Genomic DNA, 26,549 nt, shown 5'->3' with positions numbered 1-26,549 from the left:
AAGGGAGTCTGACTTTGCTTTTGAAGCCTGTTCCTTTGAAAAAGTATTGTTCGATTACTTGTATAATTTCTGAATCGCAGCACTGCAAAAACTCCAGGCCAGTCTTAAATCTGCACTTTGAAGATGCCATTTTGCCAGCAGTGGTGGTGTGGATCAAAGCAGTAATAGTGGGTCCTCTAAGTAGTACTTCAGCTGCTTGCAGAATTGCTGGTCTGGAAGCCATCTTTCCTCCTTAGTATGGCCCTCTGACAGGGGCATGGGTGGCAACGGAGTTTGAACGTATTCAGCTGCCTCTGTTGCTGGCAGTTTTCTCCATGGTGAGAGCAGAGAGGCACTGGTGCCTGCCCTGCTCTGTGGCCAAGCGGCAGGAGAACAGGGGTGGGTGGCAGAGGCCTGGGTTGCTCTGCAGGATGGTGCCAGTGGAAGAGCTTCATGGCGAGAGGGGCAACGTTAACCTGGGTGATTTCTTGAAGGTTGCAAGTTACTAAGATGCCAGGGATCCACTTTCTGGAGAAGCGGACAAGAACCTGTGAGTGCTCAGCCTTTTGGCAGAGGAGGCTGCTGGAGTTGTTTGGGCAGTGGCAGTCTGATGCCTCTTTTACTGCTAACAATTTTGGATTTAGAAATTTCACAGCAAAGAGAGTGAGAAGGTCTGCCGTATGTGGTGTTCAGGAGAAGGCGGCCCGTACAAAGTCCTAGCAGGCTGTGTTCAGATGGCCTTGCTCCATCTTGGGGCTATCATGAGGTTCAAGGAATGTATATCCTTATCCTCTATCTTTTTTAGTTTTGCATCAACAGGAGGAGTTGGTCCTTTTCTCCGCATCCCCTAAACAGCCAGTATGAAAAGTTAGACTGAAGTCTGCTGAGTAGCCACTTCTGAGTTGCTGCCGGATATGGGTGATAGAAATGTGATCATTATGTCTTCTGCAAATCTTGCCGCTTTTAAAAGGTTGTAGGATGCATGGTAATTTTTTTTTTTTCTGATGGGGAGAATGGAAAGGCAGTGATAGAAGGGTGTACATGTGCATGAGCTGACAGTAGTCAGGTACATGGAGTTTGTGTACGTGTGGAGTGAAGCAGCTGAAATAAATTTGTTTTCATCTGACAGTGAGCTAGGCAAAGATCTCAGCCTTTCTCTTTGTATGTTGCATCTGCAGGGCTGTGATGCTTCCTTGACCTTCATTCATTAAATCAGCATTTTAAGTGTTAAACTACTACAGATCCTAAGGGATTACTTTTTATGGTAGAATTCTGGAAAATTTACTGCACAGTAAAATTACTATAAATCATTATGTAAATAATCAGGCATAATAAAATTAAACTATCAGTAGTGCATACAGATGTATTTGCAAGACATGTCCTTCTGTACCAAGATTTTTATTTCAAGGTTCAACTGCAGCATGCTACCTATGCCGTTGGGGTTGGTAATTTCTGTAGTATGATGATAAACTAGAGTCATTGGCCAAAGAAAGGTCCCCTTGACATTGCTATGGTGAAAGTACTTCATCACAGTCTTGTTAGTGCTGTCAAATATATGAAGCATGAATGATGCATTGGAAAGGTGAATTTTGTCAGGTATACTTATGACAAGGGTGGCTAACATCTCAGAAGGGATAGTTTATAAGCACTTACACAATTAGCCCAATTGTTTTGTTTCATAATTAATTATGTTTATCTGTGGATGAAGCTGTGATTTCTGTCTGGAATGGGAAAGTTAATCTCTGATAGCCATCGTGAAAAACAAAATTAGTCTTGTAGAACCACCATTGTTTTCTGTGAAGAATGTAATCTTAAGTCTTTAGAACCTTTATGATATTGCAAATGCATGCATTTTTTTAATATATGTGACCATAGAGTTCTTGGGGTTTCTTGCAAGTTAAACCTCAGAGTACTACACTTTACAGTGCGTATGTTTTCCAACACTTTCAAGAAAAGGAGGACACAGCTGAATACACACTGACTAAATTCTCTTTGTGCATGTTTGTTAATAGGACGGGTATTTTTGTGTTATGGAAAAAGATTTCTGATTTTACTAGTCAAGACTATTCATCTTGAATTTGGTAGACTTGGATTTCGGTGATGAGTAGCTGGGAAGAACATATACATACCTTAGTTTTCTTTCTCAAGTTCAGAATCTTTCTAATCAGTAAATTTACTTCATTACTATTAATATTAACTGCATGTATGTGTGCATTAAGTGACCTTTAGAATCCATTGACATACTAGTAGTGCCTCTGGCACATTGTGTACTAAAACACAGGGAAATAACTCTGATCTGTTTTTTCTTTTCTGACACTCTCTGTCTCATATTCGAAACCTTTCAAATAGTTTAAGTTAAAATTAAGCGGTCCTAATAATAATAGTTCAGGCTTTAACTTCTCAGATTTAAATCCTCCTTGTGGTTTTGTTGTTTGGCGAGTCCTCTAAGTTTTATAGAACCACCATTTCTGAAGTTCCTGGCTTCTTTCTATATGCAACTTTCCACTTCTGTTCATGGCTCAGCTTTGTCTCTTTATGCTTTCTGCTACATCTAGCAACTGGCTCCTTTTAAATCTCCCATCCATTTTGTCAGCTTTAGGAAGTGAATCAGGGTCCTCAATGAATGCTAAACTGCTTATGTTGAACTATACACATTTCTTAATTGAGAGATAATCAGTGTATTTGGTAACTCTTCTTTCTAGTCTGGTATGAGATTCAAAAATTCTCTAATCAAGTCTTTGAGTTTTTGCTTAATACAGAAGCAAAAAATATGTTAAGATGACAATCAACCCTTGCATTCAGGATGAAATGTGCATTTTGATGCAGTTATATGAACAGTTCTTAGTTTCTGGTGGAATTCATAACCTTTACAAAAACAATCTGTAGACCATTGTAAATTCAGCATCTTGAAAAGCATGTATATGGAAGAAAGATAAAATGTGTGGTATGATGCTAGCTATTGAAAATTAACAACACACTATTTAATGGTAACCCCATTTGACAAAATAATTGCCTTCTGCATTTGACTTACTGAAGCTTTACTGTTTAAAAACCCCATTTATTCTGTTACACCATGCATGTACAGAGATCCCAGGTGCTGTCATCTAAGAAGGAATAGGTAGAGACTATTGTTCATTAATAATAAAATGATTCATTGAGAGTAAAAAGATAATTAAGGGGTTTATAGCTAAATGACTAAAGATATAAAGTAAAAGATAATTTTAGCATATTAAAAGTTTGCATTGACTATGACAAGGATAAAATCCACAGAAAATAGTATGTGTAAAACAATAAAAATGAGACAGTGAACATTGGAACATCTTGGGTGTATTTAAGCCCTAGATAAAGCTGCTTCATATTTATTCCAGATTTTTAAAAATCCTTACCTAAAAGCTAAAGTAACTTCTTTCCTCCTATTAATCTCCACACATGGTGAAATCTCCCACCTTGTTTTGCTCCCTTTCCCTTGCCAAAAAACTTAGCAAAACTTGAGGGTTACAGATTTCCTTGAGGCAGTGCTTAGGTCTGGTTCGCCTACTTGAAGAACTGATTCTAACTTGAGTTACCATCAGCCTCGGTGCACAGTTGCTGGCTGCATGCTGATAGCCCTTGGCCTGTGGAGCTGTAAGGTTGGCTTTCATACGGATGTGTCATGAAGATGCAGGAACAACCAACATTCACTGTACTGTTTCTCAACTCTGTTTTCTAAAATCCTTTGTTCTTCTACCAAAGTTAAGGTGATCAAACACCATCACCGTGTCATCATCATTTCCTACCTTCTTTCTTTTCCACATATATTCTCTCTTCCTACCTGTTTATAGATACCATCCTTTGATTCTTTTCCAGATGGAAGAGAGTAAAACATTTTTCTTTAATACAGTTATTTCATTTACTTTTCTCAGAAGTAAGATACGTGCTGCTTCTATTATCCAATGTTTTAGAAGACTCCTGCACAATACTGCTGTGCTCTGAACTCAAGGAAACGGTATCAAAATATACCAGGATGTTATTAGCAATAAGAATTCAGATTGTTCAGGCACAGAATCCTGTTAATATATTTCAGGGCTCAAAAGATGATATGTATGTATTGTTGATGATGTATCAACTGCTTCTGGGTTGTAGGCAGAAGTGGTTCCCAGGTGTTTGGGAGCTGCAGAAATGAGCATTTCCATGCAGTAGTTGCATCAGATCAAGACCTGCCCCTGTGGTTCAGCTGAGTGACCACACAGGCGATTACTGCTGACTTAAATAGCAGGGGTGAGACCCCAGGACTGGTCCTGATTTGGCGCAGCCTGCAACATGAAGTTGGTTGGTTGTGTATGAGGCATGTGAAGGAGCACATGTGAGGGAAGCAGGCATGCAACTGGGCCATCATGTGCTGGGGATGCTGAGGAGATGCTGCTGTGCCACAGCAGTGTTGTGGAAGGCATGAAGGAAAACTGCTGTATATGTTCATCAGCTATCAGAAAGTTGTGACTCATGATAGTTTACCTGTGGTGCCTAGAGTGACAGTGACTGTGTTGTGGCTTATAATTTGCCCAGGGTAAGCCTGGGTTCCTCAGGCCTGCTGCCATCCTTAACTTGGAAAAAAAAATGGTTCAGGAAAAATGGCTTTGTCACCCTTTGCTTGGTGGAGGTTTGTTGACTGGCTTGTTTCTCCATGTTGCTACTTTCCATAAGGGAAGACTGTAGCAATTATTTAGGTTGATGATAAAATTCATTAAAATGAAAGAGATTTTTATCACTGACCTCAGTGTAGCCAGGTAACTGTGTTATCCCCTGCTCTGGGGACTCTGCTAATAGCTCCCCATGCAATAGGAGGCAAGCTCTTATTTTTCAGAGAGAGGATTATTAGGTATCATCTACTGTTAGTGTGGAACCTGAACAATTCTTCCTACACTGACAAGCTTACGAACTGCTTACAACCATCTGTCCTATCAGTTAAATTGCTTAATTCTTGTATGTGCAGTCCTTCTTGTCCAGAGCAATGGTCAATAATAATGCACAAGGGAGATAATTTTCAGCAGCATTACATGGAAACACCTACATAAAAGAAATGTCTCTTAATGCAAAGATCTTGGGATGAGTTAGACAGCAGCAGTGTTGACACAAGTGTGAAGATGAATGTAGAAGAATGGATTGGTTCCAATTACCTTGTTCAGAGTATTTTGGTATGTTTCATTCCAGAGTAGTTTTTTTATTACAAACTTAATTTTTTCTGCCTCTTCCTCTGCTTGTGAAAAGAAAAAACATTAATATCTTTTCATATTGTTGTACAGACCACTTTCTGATGCTGAACAAATCAACTTTTTAAAGAAAACGAGACTATATATTCAGCAGCAGAAGTATGATGAAGCGGTAAGTTTATTTTTGCTATGTGCCTTCTAGAAACTTTTTACAGGAACTTCTATTATATGTAAATATTTAGATTTAACTTGAAACTGGGAAATAAAACTTTTTTCCTTCCTTATGATACACATGTCATTAACACAAATAAAATCGCACTGTAAGTTTCCAAAATTTTGCATTTTGACATCAGTTCTAATGATGTCGAGTCAGTTAAGTCCCAACTGGATACCTAGATGTATAAAGAAGCATCAGCATGTATGCTCAACTTCTTATTATATTCTTCCTTACAGATCTTTTAATCACCAGAGAATCCTCTGTGGCCACGAATTACACAGCTGAGCTTCCCATCTTTGGGTAAATCACAAGGGTCAGCACAGCTCTGTGTAAGGAATGACACAGTGGGAAAAAACACTGCCTTTATCATAGCATTTCCTCAGTGGAGGTACTGAGTAAGGGGACCTGTGACTAGACTGGGTACAACCCTTCTTATGTGCAAATGATTTGCATCCTGAGAGCCCCAAGCAGCTGCTTTGTGAATGAAACTGGGGCTCCAGTTCAGTTTCTAAATTCACCTCTGGTGCTTAGGCAAAGTGCTGGGGGCATCAGATACTACTGAAGTAAAGGACATCAAACCCCAGGAAAGGGGGTATTTCAGGCTGTGGAGAGTGACCATGTTTCAGCTGCGTCTATAGTCCTCCTATGGAAATGTTGTGCCTTTGGAAGCACATGACTGTTTTTTTGGAGTGTCGCATATACTGGAATATATATATATGGTCAAATGCTCATGGGAAAAACAAGTGGCATGCTTGGTAGTAGGTGGTGTTCAAGGTGTGCTATCTGTGTATCTTTCACCATCTGACCACTGTCATGGCCAGAGGGGATGGCGAAGGAGCCAAATGATGGTTGACTTTGTCCAACAGGAGTCCAAAGCCATGTGTACTCAAGCAGTTGGTGCTGGCCAAAACACTACCTGAACACAGAGAGGACACATGTGCCACCAGTGGCGGAGCTGCTTGAGCCCCAGCTGCTGTCAGGTCAATTTGTGGAACGGAGCTTACACCATTCTAAACAGTTGCTAACATGTTTTGTCTGCCTCTAGGTATCTCTGTGCAAAACCCTGATTAACCTTGCTTTGGAAGGCTTGTCTTATTACCATACTTACGATAGATTGTTCCTGGGTCTAAGTATTGCAATGAGTTTTGTGGGCTGGACGACTTACGTGATTTTGGTGATTATCAAGACCCATACCGATTTGACCAAGACTGTCCAGATGAATAACAAGGTAGGTCAGAAACATGCAATTATTTTTACAATTAGTTTTCAGCATTATGCGTACACTCAGTCTCTCTCTGCAGGACAAATTGCACACCTGCCACTTTTTTTGCATGTGGAAACTGGCAACCTGCAGAGTTTCCTACCTACTGTAATCCTGCGTAGCATTCCTGTTTGGTCCATTTATTAGGATCAGTATTCTTAAGCCATGTAAGTCTGAGTGTGCAATACTGTGCTTTCTCAGTTTGTTCCTTCCTGCAGCTGTGCATTTTACTAAATGCTAATGCAAGTGTGAGCAAACATAGTGATTTGAAACTGTCTTTAACCAGAAGTCAATTTTCAGCATTAATGGTAGTAAACTCAGCACTCTGTTGTAACTATTTTTTTGGAAGAATACAGACTTCCGGCTTCCATTTTGATTTTTGTTCTTTACTGAAAGGCCAAAAAAACCATGCAAATTATTTTATTCCTGTCCTCTTTGGCAATGTGAAATCAGTTTTCAGAAGCTGTGCATTCCAGTCATAGTGTTTTTAAAATGTATAGCCTGTTTTAATAGAAAGGTGAACTGTGGTTTCAGGAATTGGCTTGCTCTCTTGCTCTTTGTGATTTGCAAGGGTGCAGCAGAAGAGATCAAAGATGAAGGAAGTTCTTTTTGACAAGATTATTATGGTTTGGTTTTTCACGAAGTACAAAACCCTAGGAAATTCATTTACTTTCAGTCATTCATCAGAAAAAGAGATCTCAGGAAGGTGAAAGGCAAAAAGCTAGCATTTCACTGGAGAAGGATTAAAGCCTTAGGGGGGGGAAATCTCCCAAACTTCAAGAATTTGTTTCAGAATAAAAGGAATTGTTTCATTTGATAATGTAAATGAGAATGAGCACTCACTTAGCATCTTTACTGCCTTCAATATATTACTCAGAAAATTCCTATCATGCTATCTTGAGGTTTTTACTGCTGGCCGAAATGAGATAGTCTTGGCCTTTAATGAAAATGATCAAACAAAATTGAAACGGAAAATATTCATAAGTGCTGTAATGCATGATTTAGGTTTTCTTTCATCAAGAAACTGAGAAGAAATAATCCAAGATGCATGTTTTGTTAGATATGAACAAAATAATTACAATAAATAGACTGAGTATAGGGCATATTAATAACTACATTAAGCAAAAACTTCACATTTTTGGTTGACATGAGTTTTCATTTGGTGTATTGATTTTACTTGTTGAAGACACATTTTATGCTAGTAACACTGGTAGAAAAAAAAAGGTTTCTTAGTTCTTTGTCTATAGAATTTTTCTTTCCTCAGTTTTAGTAAGAGGCCTTTTTCTGTAGAAACCTTTTTTAGTGTTCCTAAATACTTAGAGAATCACAGTGTGAGGCTAATCCTTCATATATGGAAGCTATTTGGTTTATAGCTAATATTGGAGCTACTTAAAGAATTTTGCTGAGAAACTAATTTACCATTGGCAAATAGTTTTCTGCAAAGCACAGCCTTATAAAATCTGAAAGGAGCCTCTGAATAATGAAACTGCATAACCTGTATATATCATCTTTAAAAGTTTTTGGCTTCTTATGCGGCATGTGAAAAAACATTTTTGTTTGGAGTAGTGTCTTGTTTCGCTTAGCAAGAAGCCTAACCTTTTAATCTATTTTTAAACACCCACAGAAAATGCAAAACTGGTTTTCATTTTCAATGCATGACCAACTATATTGGATTCTACAATATTTATGTCTGTATATGGAATAAAATGTTGATTGTATGTGTTTACTCATTCAGTGATAAATTACATTGTGTGCATATCATATCTGTATATATTTATTCTGTCTATATGTCAGCAAATGTGAAATTAAAAACTCATAAAACAAAGTTGCATTAGGTCAGCTTTCTATATGACATATTTTTTCATACTTTAATGGCATACCTCAGCAGAAATTCTATCTTAAAAATCATTTAGAACTTGCACTTGCTGTCATTTTAGATCAAGGCAGTTGTATGTCAGTTACAGTGGGGACCAGAAAAATTGTTAACCTGTCTATGTGAACCGCTAATTGAATATCTTTTCAGCATATTTAACATAGTTGCGTATCTGTCTACATAACTTATTCAAAGAAATTGGCATTCGTGTAGAAGAAAACAGTGTCTTCAGTCATTATCTACACAATACACTAAAGACTGCTCAACCACTAAAGCTGCCTTTGCTATGTCAAGGTGCAATACATAAAATTGTTTATTTAAAACTGGTACATAATCTTCCCTTACCAATAATTCTTCTGATACCTGAATGTCCCTAAATACGGAAGAGTAGTTCAATGACCAGGTAAAAGGCAGATGCAGAGTGATTGTTTAAATGCTTCTCTTCGTACAAACAAGAGATTGCTGCTACCTGATGATTAAGGACAAGCATACCTGTCTGAGAATACCCGTTTTAAAGATTTTGTTTCTGTCTTTGATGTTCCTCCTTACAGCTCTCTCAAGTCCAAGAATGTGTTTCTTTGAGTATGTGGTAGGGAGAATGTTCTAATCTCATATCTTAATTTTTTTTTTTTTAAGAAAAGTGCAAAGCTGGTGTTGTAGGTTAGGATTAAATATAATAACAGTTCTAGCTATGCTAGGAACCTTTTAGTGCCATGCCCCTCTAGTCCTCTGTTGTATTTTGAAATTGTAGGTTCTTTGAGTAAGTCCATCTCTCCTGTGGAAGGTTGGTCTCAAACCTCCTTCAGTAGTTTTCCCTAGATCCTGAAGAGTTGGGTTTTTTCCAGTCGGAGTTGACACTTTATATTTTAATTTAATTAGTTCTCTGAGTGTCTCAAGCAGGAGGAAGAAATGTGCTAATGGAATTTTCATTAAATCTTTTGACTGTAATGCTATGAACTTGAACTCAAAAGGTTATGCTCAAAGTCTGTTTTTAGAATCTGAATGTAAGAGACTTCTTTTTTCCAAGACCTTTAACATTTCTGACTTCCAGTGGATTTCAAGAATCCATTGGACATAAATAATACTGCGTACATTGGGCTTCCAGATTGTACAAGTGTGCCTTGCCTGTGGAGATTTTACTGCAGGACCTTATGTAGAGACATATTTAGAATTAGATCTTCAAATCCTACTGTTGTTTTTTTATCTGGCTGGAAACAGTGTCCAGACTTGTGTACATAGACACAAGGCAGCTTGAGTGGCTGTGTTAAAATGACATTTGCTTTACTGTGTAACTAACAAATAGAAAATAGTGTGTAGGTTAAAACATTTTGTTGCTGTTTCAGGAATGTTTGTCCGACCATTTGTTTTTCAGGAATCTACTGTTCTTTTCTACAGTTTTGCCTTTCTCGGATTGATAGTAGCTTTTTTCCTGTTAATTCAAGCATGTCCTTGGACATACTACATATACTGTCTCTTGCCAGTACCAATATGGTATGCAGTTGTCAGAGAGTAAGTAAAGAATACGTTTTATGAAGAATGTTTTATAAAACCAAGTCTGTGCTTCCTTTTTGTTGACAATTAAATTTTTCCTGTAAGTTTGGGAGAAAAATTTAGATATAATTTTATTAAACTTCCTGAAATGCTTCCTGAGACATTCCACAGGACTCGGGTTTATATTTCACTTGACATATAGAGTAGTTTCCAAACTGCCTGATACAGCTACCAATTCTAGAAGATATCTTTTCTATTAGCAAAAATAAATTAATGTCTTTCCAAGATGGAATGTTTTTAGTACTCTTGTAACTGTAGCAAAAGGATGCTAAAATCTTGGGTAAATACCTGATTTTTGTCAAATGGGACAGGTTGTTCTTTTTCTTCATTAACTTTGAAATAGTCTGATACTGCAAAGTGTCAGGTATGCTGAACTCCAGCTGCTTTTGGAGAATGTGTGCTAGTCATGTTGCAGATTGTGCTCTGGTATTGAAACAAACTTGTCTTGTTTGGGTCTCCTTTTACTGCAAATCCAAAAATACTTTTTACCTTCTGATTGCCATTACTTACCTAATCTAGTGGCAATTCTGTAGATACCAACTTGGTATTATTCAGACAAAATGAGACCAACTGCAGTTAGATAATGAGCTGCCTCATAAAACAGTGGAAAAACTAACTGGGGATTTCTTTTTCTCTGTCTAAATCTTCTGGATGTTTCATCAGTTATGACGGACATTAAGCACAGCATAACCAAAAATGCTCATAAACTCAGAGTAGTTTCTGTCCAAATACTGGTGAAGATATGCCAGAAATGGGAGGGAAGAAGCTTGAGGGTTTTATTGTAGATTTTATATCAATTAAAACTGGGATGAAGGAGCCTCAGGCCATCACCCACCATCACCCATATTGCAGGATCAGCAATACCTGAAACATTTCTTGTGCTCTGTCCCCCTCCCCGCCCTTCGAAGGTAAAATCCTATATTATTTCTGTTTTTAAAAATTAATTACTATCTTGTTCCATCACTTTGAACAGACTTCCTGTTTTTCAAGACCTTGCTGCAAATCTCTTATCACTTCATATCAGTCAGTCTATAGGATTCCTCTTGGTTTGTACACTGGGAATTGAAATACTAGTAAGTATTTTATCCGTATGTATCAACAGGGTATCTCATTGCTAACATTCTACCTCTTTAAGGAATTGTAAGTTTTATCAATGTGCTTGTTTTTCAGTCTTCTGTTGGAATTTTTTTTCATTAGGTCTTCAGCTTTTTCTACCGCTCTGCACTTACTATTGGTCTTCTTGTCTTTGCTGGCTGGCCAGTGATGACACAGCTGTGGGTTCAAGCAAAGGTACTGTATTGCTTTGCTTAAAAAGAGCATTTTAAATGGCTGATGTCTGATTGCATCTAGGATGTTGGGACTGCTCTTTGGAATGCTGCTTTAGATTCTTGTTAAGTTATGCTCTTATTCTGATCTCTGTCATGAGCAGCATTTAGCAAGGCAAGGTAGTTTAATGTGATCTGGATAGATCTCTTATACAAGATAACTAACAAGACTGTTTAAGAATTTCAGGATAGCTATGAGTTAGCTATCAGTCTTCTGTTGTTAATGATAACTAAAATATGCTTGACTTAAAATCATATGAAATACAGATACTTTATCAAATTGTCACAGTGACAAAAACATTGACATACATTATTTGTGAAAGTGCCACCAGTTAAGTAATATGATCATTTATTGGGAAAAAAAAAATTGATAACTGAAAAACGCTTGTCAATTCATTATTGTCTGCAATGGTTCGTTCCTCTGAGGCAGCTTTCTGTGCTGTTTTTCCCAGGAAAAAACTTCACTCTTGTAGATATGGGTGTGAAGTGGCACAACCTTTAATGTAAGAGACTTTTCTTCCATTATTTTATTCAAACATCTCTTATTTCACAGAACAGCTAAAACCTAGAGTTCTGGGGTAACATTAACATTTTAATTAAAACAACAAAAAAAATTGAGTCAAATTGCCAAGTCTTGCCCTGCAAGAACTGTCAAGATGGAGGCTGGTGTTTGTTTCTTTTCATTTTTTTTAATTGTATTTGAGTAATCAAGTAAGTTGTCTTAAAGCTGGGTATACACAGAAGGTGTTTTGTAGCACTGAACACTTCCTTTCAGGAACTTGAATCTGACTTGAGTTTGAAAACTTGAAGTGATATATCTCTTAATGTCTTTATTTAGAGTAAAATACCTGCAATAGTTTGGGGTTTTTTTCCCCCTAGCAAAGAATTTAGAGAACTACTTAGACGATTATGGTGGTTAAATAAAATGGCATTCAGATTCAAAGACTGGAAAATGTTACCATATTGATAGGGAACAGGTGATTAGGTAGCTGCTGGGAACTACCGATGAGGTTAGTTTTCCTCCTTTCTTCCAGAGGGTTACTCATCACCTTTCTGGTGACTGCAATGTGTGTGAAGGCCACACTTTGAGAAAGTGCTTTTAAGTATAAGCTCAGCTTTAACTCACGTTGTCTTTGATAGGATTTTGACAGCTGTGTAAATGAGATTCTTTTCCGTATTAAATTGAAGTGCTGTAATACCAATGATCCTGTGCCCTTTTTTCAGTTGATTTTACTCTTGATAGATGCAGGGTTTTTTTTGCCTGTGGGAGATGCTAGTAGTCGTTAGTAGTTTGCTGAAATATTTTTTTTCTGATTAGACAATTGTCTGTCCACACGACCTCCAAAAAATTCCATTTTTTTTTTCTTCTTTTAGACAACAGCATTGATCTGGAGTCTTCTGTGTGTGCTCCTGGCAGTATTTCCATTAATGCCTGTTGTAGGAAGAGAACCAAACATTCCTCTGGTGTAAGAATCTCATGGTTTTCTTTAAACTTTTTATTTCCCTCTTTGATACTCAAAATTTAGGCTGACTTTTGATATATGTGAGGAATTGTATTATTGAAAGCTGGCTGAGACAGGTATTGAAATTCAGAATTTAAATAACATGATTATAGAGACATCAGTTATTCACTAATGTGAATGGGAATAGACTTTTAATTCTTTTGCCACATCCATTTGTCCTTTGTGTTATTCTGTTATTTCTTGTCGAGGGAAACATTTCTCACAATACAAAAATTTGCAAACTTTACATGAAAATAAGGGTTATCATTAAAGGAGGTGCTTCACTGGGGTGCAAACATGGTAAATAGCAGTGACATATATGAATAGGACCATTTACTCAAAAGCAATTTACTTCGACAGCGTCTTTCTGATTTCCTCCATCTAATTTTGAATAATCTGCCTTTGAATAGCAGTCTGTACCTAATGAGATATTCAGGGAAATAGAACAAATAGGATAGGCAGAGCTCTCTTCTTCCTTGGTGTCTCCCTTGTCTCGTCTTTTTCCACTTCTGCTTCTGTTCTGCTTTTTCCTTTCTGGTGTTGCTTGTCTGATTTTTCTACAGTTGTTGATTTGCATTTTTTTCTAGTACATCTTTGTTGCCTGTCTTTCTCCTCCTGTGAGATACTCTTTCATCAGAGAAACATACTCTCATATCTGGATGCAATCCAGGTGCTTGGCCTGAAGTCGTTCCACTTGTGGTATCATTGTAGTTACTGCAGAGCAAGGCTTGAATTGACCTAGACTGCAATGGCTCCTTCTGCTGTCTGGCAGAAGATACTGTACCCCCCCAGAACCAGGGTGCTCAATCCTCAGTAACGTACAGGATTTGAGCAGTAATATGTGATTGCAGATAGAATTATGAGCCCCGATTATTTCCAAAATCATTGACATTCTGTCTTGATATTTTTTCAATGTGATTTAAATCTATCTATTGAAAACCCTTCTTAGTCTTGATGCTTGGGCACATTAGAAATGTTTAGGATAGATTTGCTCTGGCTGTGTTACGACCTCTTGGCTGTATATACACATGTATGTATTTCTGCTGGTCCAAACTGAGGGGGGGGTTTATGCTTTAGAACATTTGAGCACAGCTTAGAAATCAAAATGGAATTAAATTACCTTCAGATCTTCCTCCCTGACACTTCTTTACATTCACTTTACTCAGACTGTACATCTCCCTATTTATTCTTCTAATGAAACATTGTACCTCTGAAACAGTTTGTGCCTGCGTGAATCTTGTCAAGCGAGTTTTGAAGCTGAAAAGGCTTGAAGCAACAATTAAAAATATATGTATGTGTGACACTTCAGGATATTGAAGATAAGCAGATGCTAGGAGAGAAGGTACAGGAGGGAGAAATTAGATTGCCAGTGAGAAATAGGTGCATATATTAAATCTGTTCTTGAGCAGTGGCCACTGTGTGTCAGGTCAGGGCTTCTTCAGTACATTAATAAAACTCATATGGTATGAACAGGGAGCTCCTGACTCAATTCAGTCATGAAAAGGAAGCATACAGGAGGTGAAAGCAGGGTCAGATGACCCAGGAGGGACATACAGTTGCTATCTGAATATGCAGGATAGGTTAGGAAAGCCAAAGCTCTCCTGGAGTTGAATCTAATGTGGGATGTAACATGCAACAAGACAGCGTACACAGCAGCAAAAAGAAGACAAGGGAAAATGTGGCCCTGCTGCTGACTGGGACAGGTGATAAAGGACATGGAAAAGCTGAGGCCTTCTTTAGCCTCCATCTTTATTGGTAAGGCTGGCCATCAGGAACCCCAGCCTTCAGACTACTGAGACCTATGGGAAAGTCTGGAGCAAGGAAGACATAAAGTTAATGGAAGAGACTCAGGTTAGGGAACACTTAAATAAGTTGGACATGCATGAGTCTGTGGGCTCTGATGGGATACACCCAAGAGAGCTGAGGGAGCTGGTCAATGTCACTGTGATAATCTGAAGAGTTGTGGCAATCACTGGTGGGAGAGGTTCCTGAGGACTGGAAGAAAACACATCACTGCTGTTTTCAGGAAGGGCAAGGCAGAGGATTCAGGGAACTACAGGCCAGTCAGCCTCACCTCAATCCTTGGAAAGGTACTCGAGCAAATAATCCTGGAAGCAAACCATTTCTGAACATATGAAGGACAAGAAGATGATTGGGAGTAGTGAGCACGAATTTATGAAGGGGAAATTATGCTTGACCAATCTGGTAGCTTTCTAAGATTAGAAAACTGGCTCAGTGGGCCAGGGGAGAGCAGTGAATGTTGTTTATTTTTACTTCAGCAAGGATTTTGATATGTCTCCCATAACATCCTCATACACAAACTGATGATATACAGGCTAGATCAGTGGACAGTGAGGTGGACTAGAAACAGGCTTACCTGTCAAGTTCAGAGGATTGTAAACAGCGGCACAAAGCCAGCTGGAGGCCGGTCACTAGTGGTATACAGCAGGGGTTGGTACTGGGGTAAATACTGTTTTAACATCTTCATTACTGACCTAGATGATAGGACAGAATGCACCCTCAACAAGTTTGTAGGTGATGCAAACCTGGGAGAAGTGGTTGCTGCAGTAGATGGACGTGCTGCCCTTCACATGGACCCCAACAAGCTGGAGAAATGGGCAGACAGGAAGCTCGTGAAGTTCAAAAAAAGGAAGTGCAGAGTCCTGCACCTGAGCAGAAATAATTTCCGTGCACCAGCACAGGCTGGGACCAACTGGTTTGACCACGAGCCAGCAATGTGCCTCTTGCAGGAAAGGCCAGTGGAATCCTTGGCATCACCAGAGTGATGATGAGGAAGGTGATTATTCCTCTCTGCTCAGTCCTGATAACATTCATCTGAAAGTGCTGTGTCTGGTTCTGGGCTCTCCGGAAAGAGATGTGGAACTACTGGACTAGGTCCAGAGAATGGCTGTTAAGATGAGTAAGGGATTAGAGTATCTGTCACAGGAGAGCGAGCAAGAGCTGCGACTGCTTATCCTGGGGGAGAGATTGAGAGCGCTGGAACTGGTTATTCTGGAGAAGACTCAGGAGGATCATATCAATGTATATAAATACCTGTCTGTGGGAGAAGAGTAAAGATGACAGATACTTCTTAGTGTCCAGTGAAGAGACAAGAAATGGGGAAAAATTCAGATACCGGTATTTCCATTTAAACATAAGAAAAAAGCTTTTTTTATGCTGAGGGGTGCCAAGCATTGGAGCAGGTTACCCAGCGAGGTTGTGGAGTCTCCATCAGTGGAGGTATTCAACACCCAGCTAGACGCGGCCCTCAGCAGCCTGCTGTAGTTGGCACTGCTTTGAGTAGGGAGTTGAATTAGGCTGATCTCCAGAGATACTTTCCAACCTCTATTCTGTGAGTGACTAGCCTGCAACTGTGTTCCTGTATCAGTTAGATCATTACTTGAAAATTGCTATATACACCTATGTAGCCTGCTTTTATGGAATATGAGGTATTTGTACATTTTTTTGTTATGCCTGAGAAACCACAATGAGTAGAGCAGTCACAAATGGACATTTTTGTCGGTAGTCTCTCAGTGGAAATGCCAAGTGTCATGGTTTAGCCCCAGCCAGCAATGAAGCACCACGCAGCCACTCACTCGCGCCCCCCTCCCGCAGGTGGGAGTGGGGAGAGAGTTGGAAAAAAACCTTGTGGATTGAGATAAAAAACATTTTGATAGGACAGGAAAGAAAGAGAAAATTATAACAATAATAATAATGATAAAGTAATATACAAAACCAAGTGATGCCCAATGCAACCACCCAGTGATCAATAGCCTGTCCCCAAGCAGCAATTCCTGCTCCCAGCCAACTCCAGTTTATGTACTGGGCGTGCCGTTATATGGTAGGGAATATCTCTTTGGCCAGCCTGGGTCAGCTGTCCTGGCTGTGTCCCATCCCAGCTCCTTGTGCACTGCCATGCTGGCAGAGCGTGGGAAGCTGGAAAGTCCTTGGCTAAGTATAAGCACTACAGCTACATCACAACAACTAAAAACATCACTGTTATCAACATTATTCTCATACTAAATCCAAAACACAGCATTATACCAGCTATTAGGAAGAAAATTAAATCTATTGCAGCCAAAACCAGGACACCAAGGGACAAGTGAAAGCAAGGACTGAATGGTTTGACTACTTCCATATCAAGGTTGTAGCATGGCAGAGAAACATGCCAAAACTTCTGCTGCCTTTACAGTTCCTCTGCTTGCTTGATGACTGAAGGGATCATGTTTACATGATGAGTGATAATCTTCCTGTTAGTCTTGCTGTTGCATTTAAACGAAGCTATGTATTTGATAGTAATGGTGGTGAAATTACCCTTTTAGATGACAGACCTGTCAAACCTTGAAACCACTAAGTTTACATCACTGATTACTGTTACTACTTTGTTCAAAATATTATTTGGAGGTAATCGAAAGTACCTAAAAGTAATGGGTAACAGATCAGACACGTGTCCAAAATGGAGAAATTTTTTTGCCATTATCATTAAAAGAGTGTAACTGTATTTATGGATGGCAAGCTTGTATTAAAAACAACAAAAACAAACCACAAACACCCCACCCCACCAAAAAAAAACCCCAAACAACTGACCACTACAAAAAAAAAACCAAACCAAAACCCACACTTGATTCTGAATTGGATTTTGTTTTTCTAAAGCTGGATGTTGAAGTTCCTCAACATATTAAGTCTTGATACTGTAATGAATTATTTCATCTTGGTGAAGAACATTTCCATGAAAATTTCCTGAACCTTTTGATATTTCCTGGGATCTTATTGTTCTTTTGTTTGTTTTTACAGAATAGCAACTGGTTTGCTGACTCTCTTGATCTCTTGCTTCTCATTGCCATCTCTTTGTAAAAGAGAAAATAAGTACAGAAATAATGAAGATCTGAAAGTACATTTTTATCAGGTCAGTTGCTACTTTTCAGTAATTCTGAGTGTTAGAGGGTGTTTACATGCAAATTTTTACATACTTCCTAAGAACGTGTTCCTACCAAGGCCACGATTTTAGAGAAGAAAATGATTGTTCCTAACAGTTTTTCCCTTGACTATTTCAAGAGGACCAGGTGCTCATGGTAATACACATTTTTAAATATAATAATGCTTTGTTCCCAAAAACTCATCCTGTGCATATTTATGTGTGTTGGTACATAGATGTGCATACACATTTTGATGCTCTACTCAGAGTTTGAGAGTTTGTCCAGCCTTCAGTCTGTTTGTAACTTCCAGTGACCTTTGCAGGAATTGCACATACACACTTAAGGACAGGCTTCCTGGTTCAGGAAGTTCTTTCCAGTTTCTGGCTGTTGAATAACAATGTGAGACTGGTACTGAGCTGGTTTTCTGTTGGTTAAGTCTTCTTTCAGATGAAAGATGAGACTTTTTTTCTTTATAGCTTCATGAAATAGGTAGGTCTTTTTGTAGTAGGTGCTAATTAAGTTCTAGAGAGCCTCTAATAATACCTTGCGTGTCTGCTGTCCTTTTTTTTAAAAAAAAAAACTTATTACAGGATAACGGTTTTACTTCAGGACCGGCTTTATTGGTCATGGCTGATGTGCTGGAGTTTCTTATTGAGCTAAGCAAAGGATTGATTATATCAATGATTTAGGTATGAAGCTCAAATTGGTTAAAAGGAGGAGGGGAAAGAAGGAATGCTTAAAGTGCCTTTACCTGAGCACACACATGTATAATGTGCTGGTGGTTTCTCTGAACTTTCATCTTAACTGTGGAAAAGAAGTATCAGTTCCTTTCCTAAGCATTTAAGACAGATATTTTCGGTACATACTCAGTGGTGGATTTCTCACTGGAATGCCTGAAAACAAATTGGGAGTGAGAGAGCAGCTGGGTGGGCATCTGGCAGCTGGCCAGTGTCAAGTCACCACACAACTGCTGCAGCATCTCATGCAGTGTAACTTTGTGGAGGAGCTCACAAATGATGATGAAATAGATCTGTAATCAAAAAGTAATGGCAGACTCTTCTCAAGCCAACTTTAGAGAATCAGGAAATTCACTCACAGATCCCCGAGATACTTAGATAAAAATGGTCTGCCTGTTTGTTCAAGGAGTAACATCTTAATTTTTCTCCCAACCTTTAAGAAGATCATAAAGCTCTTCAAATTGCTTCTTAATCAGAGGATATTTTACAATAGTGACATCTAATTACTAGTCTCTATTAGGTTTTTATTTCAAAAGCTTACTTGGGAATGGAAGATGTGGGATCCACCATTCACACTCTGGGTAAGGAAAGAATTGGAACTTGAGATTATTCAGACTTAGAGGGGGAAAAAGGACATTACAGAGGCATTACCCATTTCTAAGTAAATAACTTGTTTTGATGTTAGGTTGCATTTAGTTGCTTTGAAACGTACAGGAATGCAAAAGGAAAATGTCAGAAGACTAGTATTTCTGGGCAATGGAATTCCCTTTGTTCTCCTTTTTCTTTTGAGTTGGTGTTTTCAGTGGAGACAGGGAAGGAGTTAATCTTCGGAAAAGCTGGTTTGGAACATTTTGAACACATGAGTTTTGATTTACAACTCACAGGCAGTTTTAAGGGTGAGATGAATCTTCTAGTCAGATGAAATATACTTACTTTGCAATGACAGACAGTGATCAGGGCACTGACATTCATATACATAAGCACACACGTTGCTTCTTTTTATCTGACAAGGGATTTCTTAAAAGTAATTTTTGCAGCTCCCCCATATGTGGTGTTTGGAGGCAGTCACTGAAGGTTATGTTTTCCTCTGATAATGTTGTTCCTTCCTAGACAGGAAACTAAGATTGGTTATTTGATGTTTCTTCATTTTGGGGAATGAGAAGATAGATTAATTATGAATGTGGTACGGGTTTTTCTTCTTTGTGTGCCACTTTCTTTCAAGTATTGGCTGAAGTGGAAGGGAAAATATGGTGTCCCGTCCGCAAACTCTTGGTGGTTTGTCTTGGGAATTTCCTTAGCCACTCTGCTAACATGTTTTATAGGTTCAGCTCTGACTAAAAGCCTTTGAATTGCACAATGGAGGAGGAATAGCTGGTGTTGCTAGGTGTTTTTCCTTTTAGCGTGAAGACCAACTGATCTGGCCAAACTTCTCTGATCAGGATCCCCTGGCTTTTTTTTTTTTTAATTTATCCTTTTCCTCTTTGTTTTGGTAGTGTTTGTGTGCAAGAACCCTCATTTAAATCTTTCATCTCACCTCGCCTCAAATTTTTGCATCTGCTCATTTGGGATGAGATGCATTTTCATACAAGAGATAATATTTCTTAAAGGCTCAAGCAGCTCTTATTTGCCTGAGTTACTCTTCACAAATTATTTTGGAATTGCATCTGAACAAAGACTCTTCCCTTTTCAGTTCTTTTCCTATTTCAGTCAGAGAAAGAGAGGGATTCAGCATAGCCTACGCTTTTTCTTGTGCTTATGAATTTTTATTTCTCTTCTGAAGACAACTTTCTTCTTTCTTGTCCAAGTGACCTTCCTTTTCCATCTGGGAATTAGCCTGTAGTGAAGATATCATGCCTGGTAAGAAACAGAGCTTGTCCCATTACATGAATTGCTTTCTTTTTGGTCAAAAAGAAACCTGAGTTGGCAGAGACCCTCAGAGTAGGCAAAACACCCACCAGTCTGCATGTAGCCCTCCACAGAAAAGACAATTCCCTCTGATTTGATCCTGAACTATGGATTTTTGAGTTGGTTTCTCCATGGATGGGACAGAGTGTACACCTTAGAAAATGAGTATGAATTACATACCTGTATGGATCTGAGAGGTCATTTACAGGCTACTCATTTATTCACTGGTTTTTGTACCTATACACCATAGATTTCCAACATGGGTATTAGCCTTAAAAAAACCAAAGAAGTCCCAGACAACCAAACAGCATGACCAAAAAGATTTTTCAGCAAAAGTGTATAAATAAATTTTTTAAAGTAAAAATGCAAGCTTGAGTAACTTCATATGATTACATTTACATTTCTGTTACAGAAACTTCAGTTATGTTTAGACCTAATTTTGAAGTTTTGATACATGTCACTCTCTGCTTGAGGCAGAAGATACTAATTACACCCTCATAAGTTCTGAAAATTGCTAAGAGTTTCTCAGGTTTTCTCATGATATCATTAAAGCAGAAATAACATTTTTTTTTTCTGAATTTTGTTTGCTATGGTAAGGAGAGAATTATCTTTTGGTTAATGCTACTTCTGTCTTCTAGCAAGGTGGGTGTCAGTCAGTTTTCCCAAGTAGCAATTGATAGGATGAGAGGAAACAGCCTCAAGTTGTGCCAGGGGAGGTTTAGATTGGATATTAGGAAAAATTTCTTCACTGAAAGTGTTGTCAAGCATTGGAACAGGCTGCCCAGGGAGGGAGGTGGTTGAGTCACCATCCCTGGAGGTATTTGAAAGACTTGTAAATGTTGTGCTTAAGGACATGGTTTAGTGGTAGACTTGGCAGTGTTGAGGACTCTAAAAGGTCTTTTCCAACCTAAATGATTCTGTGACCCTTGAGAAGTCATTAAGGCTTCAGGATTGGTGGAAACAGGAGTTATTTATAATCCATCAGCTAGACTGCTGATGTATTATAAATACATCAGTGTTTACTGTACGACTTAATTTTTTTGCTGGAGAGAACACCAGTTTCTCTTTGCCAGCAGTTTCATAGGTGAAGTCCAGTTTTTGCTGCACTACCAGAAACACTGCTGTTCCCATTAGTTGATAATGTTGGGCCAACTTATTATTCCTTGGAGTCTTGTGCTTCATGTGGATCCAAGGTGGCCAGTTTTTTATTTTTCTCCTTTAAATTAGGAGAAATAAACAGTCGGAATCCATGTTGTATCAGTGGAACTGGGGGGACAGGACGAGTGTTTTCAACCAGCTTTGTATAGTGTCCAGCTGATGATACTGGTTCTACTACCATTCTCTCTACGGGTTGTTATCATATGAGATGCTTAGGAGAGCTCCCAGCCAGAGCTGCTGGCAAAGACGTGTTGGGACTGCAGATGTCACCCCTGATTTCCTCTTTCTAGCTGTGACCTACAGATGAGTGTTTCTCAGAGGCCACCTCATAAGCTGTTCAAGAATAATCTCTGAACTTCAAAGAAGGTTGTGAAGGGGGAAAGAAGACAGATTCTTAGCTGCAGACTTCAGTTTGCATCTCCAGGTTGCTTCTGCACTGTTCCACAGTCCTGGAGATGTTGGTGAAAGCTGAGAGCAGTTTGAACTTTACTTAAACTGTGAACACAGGAGTCTCAAAAGCAGATGCTGAGCCCTTCCCTGGACACTGGCATAGATCTAGCAGCAGTAAATTGGGTTTACTAACGTGCCCAGGTCATCACAGGTCTTCCAAGGCACAAGATATATTATGAGAGATGACACAAAGTGAGTGCAAAGTGACTTCACCAATGTCTAGGGGGATAGCAGAGGGATTACCAGAGCTCATGACACTAAAAGAAGTTGAAAAGACATATCAAAGGGTAGAGATCTGGCCTGAATACAGCAAAAGCATCCCAAATAAACATCAGAGGTCTAAAGGGGCCAGTTCCCTGAGCTTTTGGAGGCCTAATGCTTTGACCTAGTTTATTGATGTCACAGAGAAATACAAGCTCCATGTTCTTGTGGCCTGAGATAAAATAGAAGCAGGAGATACCGAGCACCAGTGAAGCTGGGCCAAAAAAGGATGCTGACTGCTAAGTGTATCCTCGGGGCAGGTACCACCAGGTATCACTGCATCTGCAGGGGAATGGAAACTATTCATATGGTAAAAAATGTTGGATGTGAACACTGTGCAGTTGGTTTGCACTAAAAAAGCCACAACAGCAATTATATCTTATAATGCAGTTTTAAAGTACATGTTTGCAAAGTAATGCTTGCATGCTTGATTTGCCTTTTAGTGGAACAGCAGAGTTGTGAATAAATAGCAGTAATTGAAAATTTGGCTCAAGCATTTTCTTGGATAACTGTCATCTTTCAAAAATAACCAACTCATGGGGTAATTTTCCTAAGGTTTTTTGCACCTACTTGATGACTGAATGCTGTCTCTTGAATTAGTCAAAGGGAAAAAAAAAAGCCCTCTTCAGCTTCACTGCTTCTCCAAGGCAGAGGGCTCTGCTTGAGGTGGTTCAGCCAGTATCATTAGAACAGTCTCCTAAGATTGCACCTTCTTTCCATCCCTTGAAATCCATCTCCAATCTGCTCTGCTGCTGCTGTCTCTCCTTACAGGAGCTGTGCTGCCCATGCAAAGCTCTTGCCTTAGCTAGGCTTCCCCTTCACCCTGTACCTTAACGTGCAGCAAAGCCAGAGGTTCTGCTAGTTCTTTGTGGTTGCTGTTTGAGGAAAAGTGCTCCTTGAAAAACTGGGGGCATATGTTTTTTGTGGTTTACATGAGTGTTTAAGGAATTGCCTTGACAAAGAGCATATCTTGTCAAATCAGTGATCCAGGACACGTGTTTAAACTATTTAAAAATAGCGCAAATAAATAATAATGAGAAGAATAAAAAAAACCCTAGAAGAAAGTTTTTAAAAACGTGAATTGTAAAAAGCTAGAAATACTCGACACTACATATCAGACTTCCTGTTCTTATGTTGATTCAGATGAGGTGTTTATGCAACTCTAAAAGCATATTTACATATTTGGTATGTGATGACAGAGATCCAAAAATTAATTGTGTTTCATTGTCTGATTACTTCTTCCTAGATGTTGAGTATTGCACTTTCAACATATGTTGTGAGCAGTACCCATGACAGTCTTAAGAACAAACAGGGATTGCCTGTATTGAATCAAATTATTAGCTGGATGACTCTAGGTAAGAACATTTTCTGTCCCAAACTTGGATGCTGATAGTTTGTGGGGTTTGGGGTTGGATAGGGGTGGTGATATTTTTTTATTAACACCTTACTTTTGCACATATTCCTTTATTTGACTCCTAATAGTTCTCACACGTGTTCACTATTTTTCCCTAAATGAGGTATTTTTGAGGAATGTGTTAGAAAGTCTTCTAAAATATTACTCCATTCTAGATTTATAATAAAATGCAAACAACTTTGATTTACGAGTAGCTTTATCTTTTGTTTTGAATATTCTGAATATATTGAAGACCCCTTTTAGGGTTATAATGGTATAAATTCCCTTTTTGTTTCACTTGGAGCCAGATAAGGGTGATCTGAGATGTTCTGCAAGCAATCCAGTATAAGCATAGGGAAGTGAGGAAAGATTGGTGCTGTATTTCAATAGAAACTTGAAGTTGCAGCTGGTGGTGGAGACCCTTGGGGTATGGAAGTGCTTTTCAGAGCCGCCTTGTAAAATACCTGTGAACTAATGATGCTAATGTATGTTTGATATCTGTTAGAACCTAATTATTAAAGAAAAAATCAATTGACAAGTCTATGGACTTTTCAACATTCTAAAATTAAAATCTTAGGTTGGTTGCATGGAGCAAATGTAATTCTTACTGGGGTTATGGAATAGAGTAAAGCAATACCTTTCGTATTTCAGCTATAAAATAATTTCTTCAGGGCTCTATTAGAAAATGTTAAGCATTGTTTATCCCTGAGTCATCTGGAATGTGGGATTTGTTTTAGATTTAGAGCTAAACATATCCCATGCAAAGTTTGATAGCAGCTCTTTGCTAAAAGTCAAGACCAGGTATTTAAACGTAGTGTAGCGGAAGTCGCTGGATGTCTTGTACGTTCCTGTATTGGTGACATTGTTTTAATTTAAGCAGATCTTGTCAGGTTTAGCAATCCTGCTTCTGTTTGAGCAAATGGATTAAAGATTAATACAACTGATTGTGATCAGTGTGTGTGTGAGCAATGCTCTCTTTGTAATGTAGTTTTCTTTGGAGCATTTTCCTTTCCATCGTGCTTTCCTAACTCTTTGTAGCCTGCTAAGCTAAGTGGGGATCTCTGTGTGGATTAATTCCTTGCAGTTTTAAAGTCGATGAAATCAATGGTGTTCTGCTTGGCTTACTGGAGCAGGAGGTGAGGGTAAAAATTATCTCGCTTTCCTGTGTAAGGGTGAGAGAAAAAACATTTTTCCTGTTAGATGATTTAGGCAGAGAGGTCTAGAGTTATGAGGAAAAAGTAGATTAGAAATTCACTTTGCTGTGGGTGATGTTTCTATGATAAAAATAAAGCAAACACGGACGTAAACTGTATGTACCCAAAAAGTCTACTTGCTCCCACAATAGTATTGAATATTTTAGCACAGTCTTTCGCTCTGGCAGTAATTATTTTAAGTGAATATGGTATACAAAGTGAGAGCTTTATGTACTTGCTGAAGTTGCTCTACATAATTAAACACAGAACTAAGCAGGTAAAAAGCTAAGGCATCCGACAACATGTCCTCAGGACTCCTTTGGAGAGAAATGCCTTGCCACCTACCATAACCACAGCTAGCATCTGCCTTGTCACTAACGTGTACCACAAATGGGGCACCATAATAATTAAGGTACCAAGGTTTACTGTAGTTTTTTCAAGGTTGGTGGCATTACATGTGGTCAAACTCCTCTTCATCTTTTTGCGTAGTTGTGGAAGAATGGCACTGTTACTGAACTTCATTTTGCACCTCGGTGTGTATTTATATAACCAGAAACATACAGTTATCAGTAGGCAAATGAATTAGTGATGGGTGGGTTCCTGCAGGCTTGTGCCCAGCTGGCTTTAGCTGTTACACCATATGGTTCATGCAGTGCACGTTAACCACAAACATAGAGGTAAAACCAGGAGGCATAAACTTAATCCAGCTGCTTCCCCATGTTCTTCAGAACCATCTTTATGTTAGCAGACATTTCTAAATGAATGTATATTATGTTTTAAGCTTTCCGTCAGTGGAGATCTATCACAGCAACTTGCCAAATTTTGAGGAATTTGGTGTCACAACTGTGTGCAGGGGACACATACAGAGATTTGTATAGGTCAGCCAGAAACCTACAGGTCTTTTGATGGTTAATATCTGATGTGTCACATCAGAGTTGGAAGGGAAAGGTTAATTATCGCCTACCAGCCACTCATCTGTTCTCATCTATGATTGCACTCAGAGGGTGATACATATCTGATGTGTTGTGTCATTCACAGAGGCTGGTTGCCACACTGAATTTCTTTCCAGCCATTCTGACTTGTGGTGAGGTCCCTGGAGTTCCTCCTTGAGTCAGGCCTTCTGTAAGTGTAGAAAGCTACAAGTGATGCTGAAAGGCTGGAGCACCCTTGAAATTAAGTCACTTATTCTGTAATTGTAGCAGTGGCCAGGGCTGAAAATCAGGAGGTAAAGCATACTGACCCACAGGTTTTAGAAACAGCCTCATCTCTCTTTTGTTGATATGTTTACTATAAATACTGATATATACTATGACAATAAGCACGCGAGCACTTTCTATATATTATAGATTTATTTCTGTTCCTTAATAGATTTATTAATTATGACTTACTGTTGATGCAGTCTTTGAGTGATTCAGTAATGTGAGCACACAATACCACAGTGAAGAATCACACCAATGTTATTTGTCAGCATGCTTCTTTATAAACATGTAAAATTTTCATATTAAAAAAAAATCAGGTTTAAAGATTAAATCACGTGTTTTTCCTTCTTCCTTTCCTTGCTTCAAGCACTGGCCACTTTCTGTCTGCTTTTCTTCCTCTTTTACTCACTCTTCCAGTAGCCCATTTCCTCTCTTCCCAATTT

The 26,549-nt window shown here is 38.8% G+C and overlaps 1 protein-coding gene across 1 annotated transcript in view; it reads left to right on the top strand.

The window, feature by feature from the left end:
• PIGN (phosphatidylinositol glycan anchor biosynthesis, class N) overlaps positions 1-26,549 on the top strand; it is a gene marked incomplete at its 5' end in the record, with an annotated part of 63,529 nt that overhangs the window by 14,375 nt on the left and 22,605 nt on the right. The window contains 8 exons of the mRNA XM_010284058.1: positions 5,259-5,337; positions 6,428-6,610; positions 9,889-10,025; positions 11,041-11,140; positions 11,265-11,357; positions 12,767-12,858; positions 17,689-17,800; positions 23,568-23,676. Coding sequence (XP_010282360.1) covers positions 5,259-5,337; positions 6,428-6,610; positions 9,889-10,025; positions 11,041-11,140; positions 11,265-11,357; positions 12,767-12,858; positions 17,689-17,800; positions 23,568-23,676 — 905 coding nt within the window. The remainder of the gene's footprint in view (positions 1-5,258; positions 5,338-6,427; positions 6,611-9,888; positions 10,026-11,040; positions 11,141-11,264; positions 11,358-12,766; positions 12,859-17,688; positions 17,801-23,567; positions 23,677-26,549) is intronic.

Source organism: Phaethon lepturus, unplaced genomic scaffold (assembly GCF_000687285.1).
Source record: "Phaethon lepturus isolate BGI_N335 unplaced genomic scaffold, ASM68728v1 scaffold13163, whole genome shotgun sequence".
NCBI lineage: Eukaryota > Metazoa > Chordata > Aves > Phaethontiformes > Phaethontidae > Phaethon > Phaethon lepturus.
This window is presented reverse-complemented; position numbering and strand designations above follow the sequence as displayed.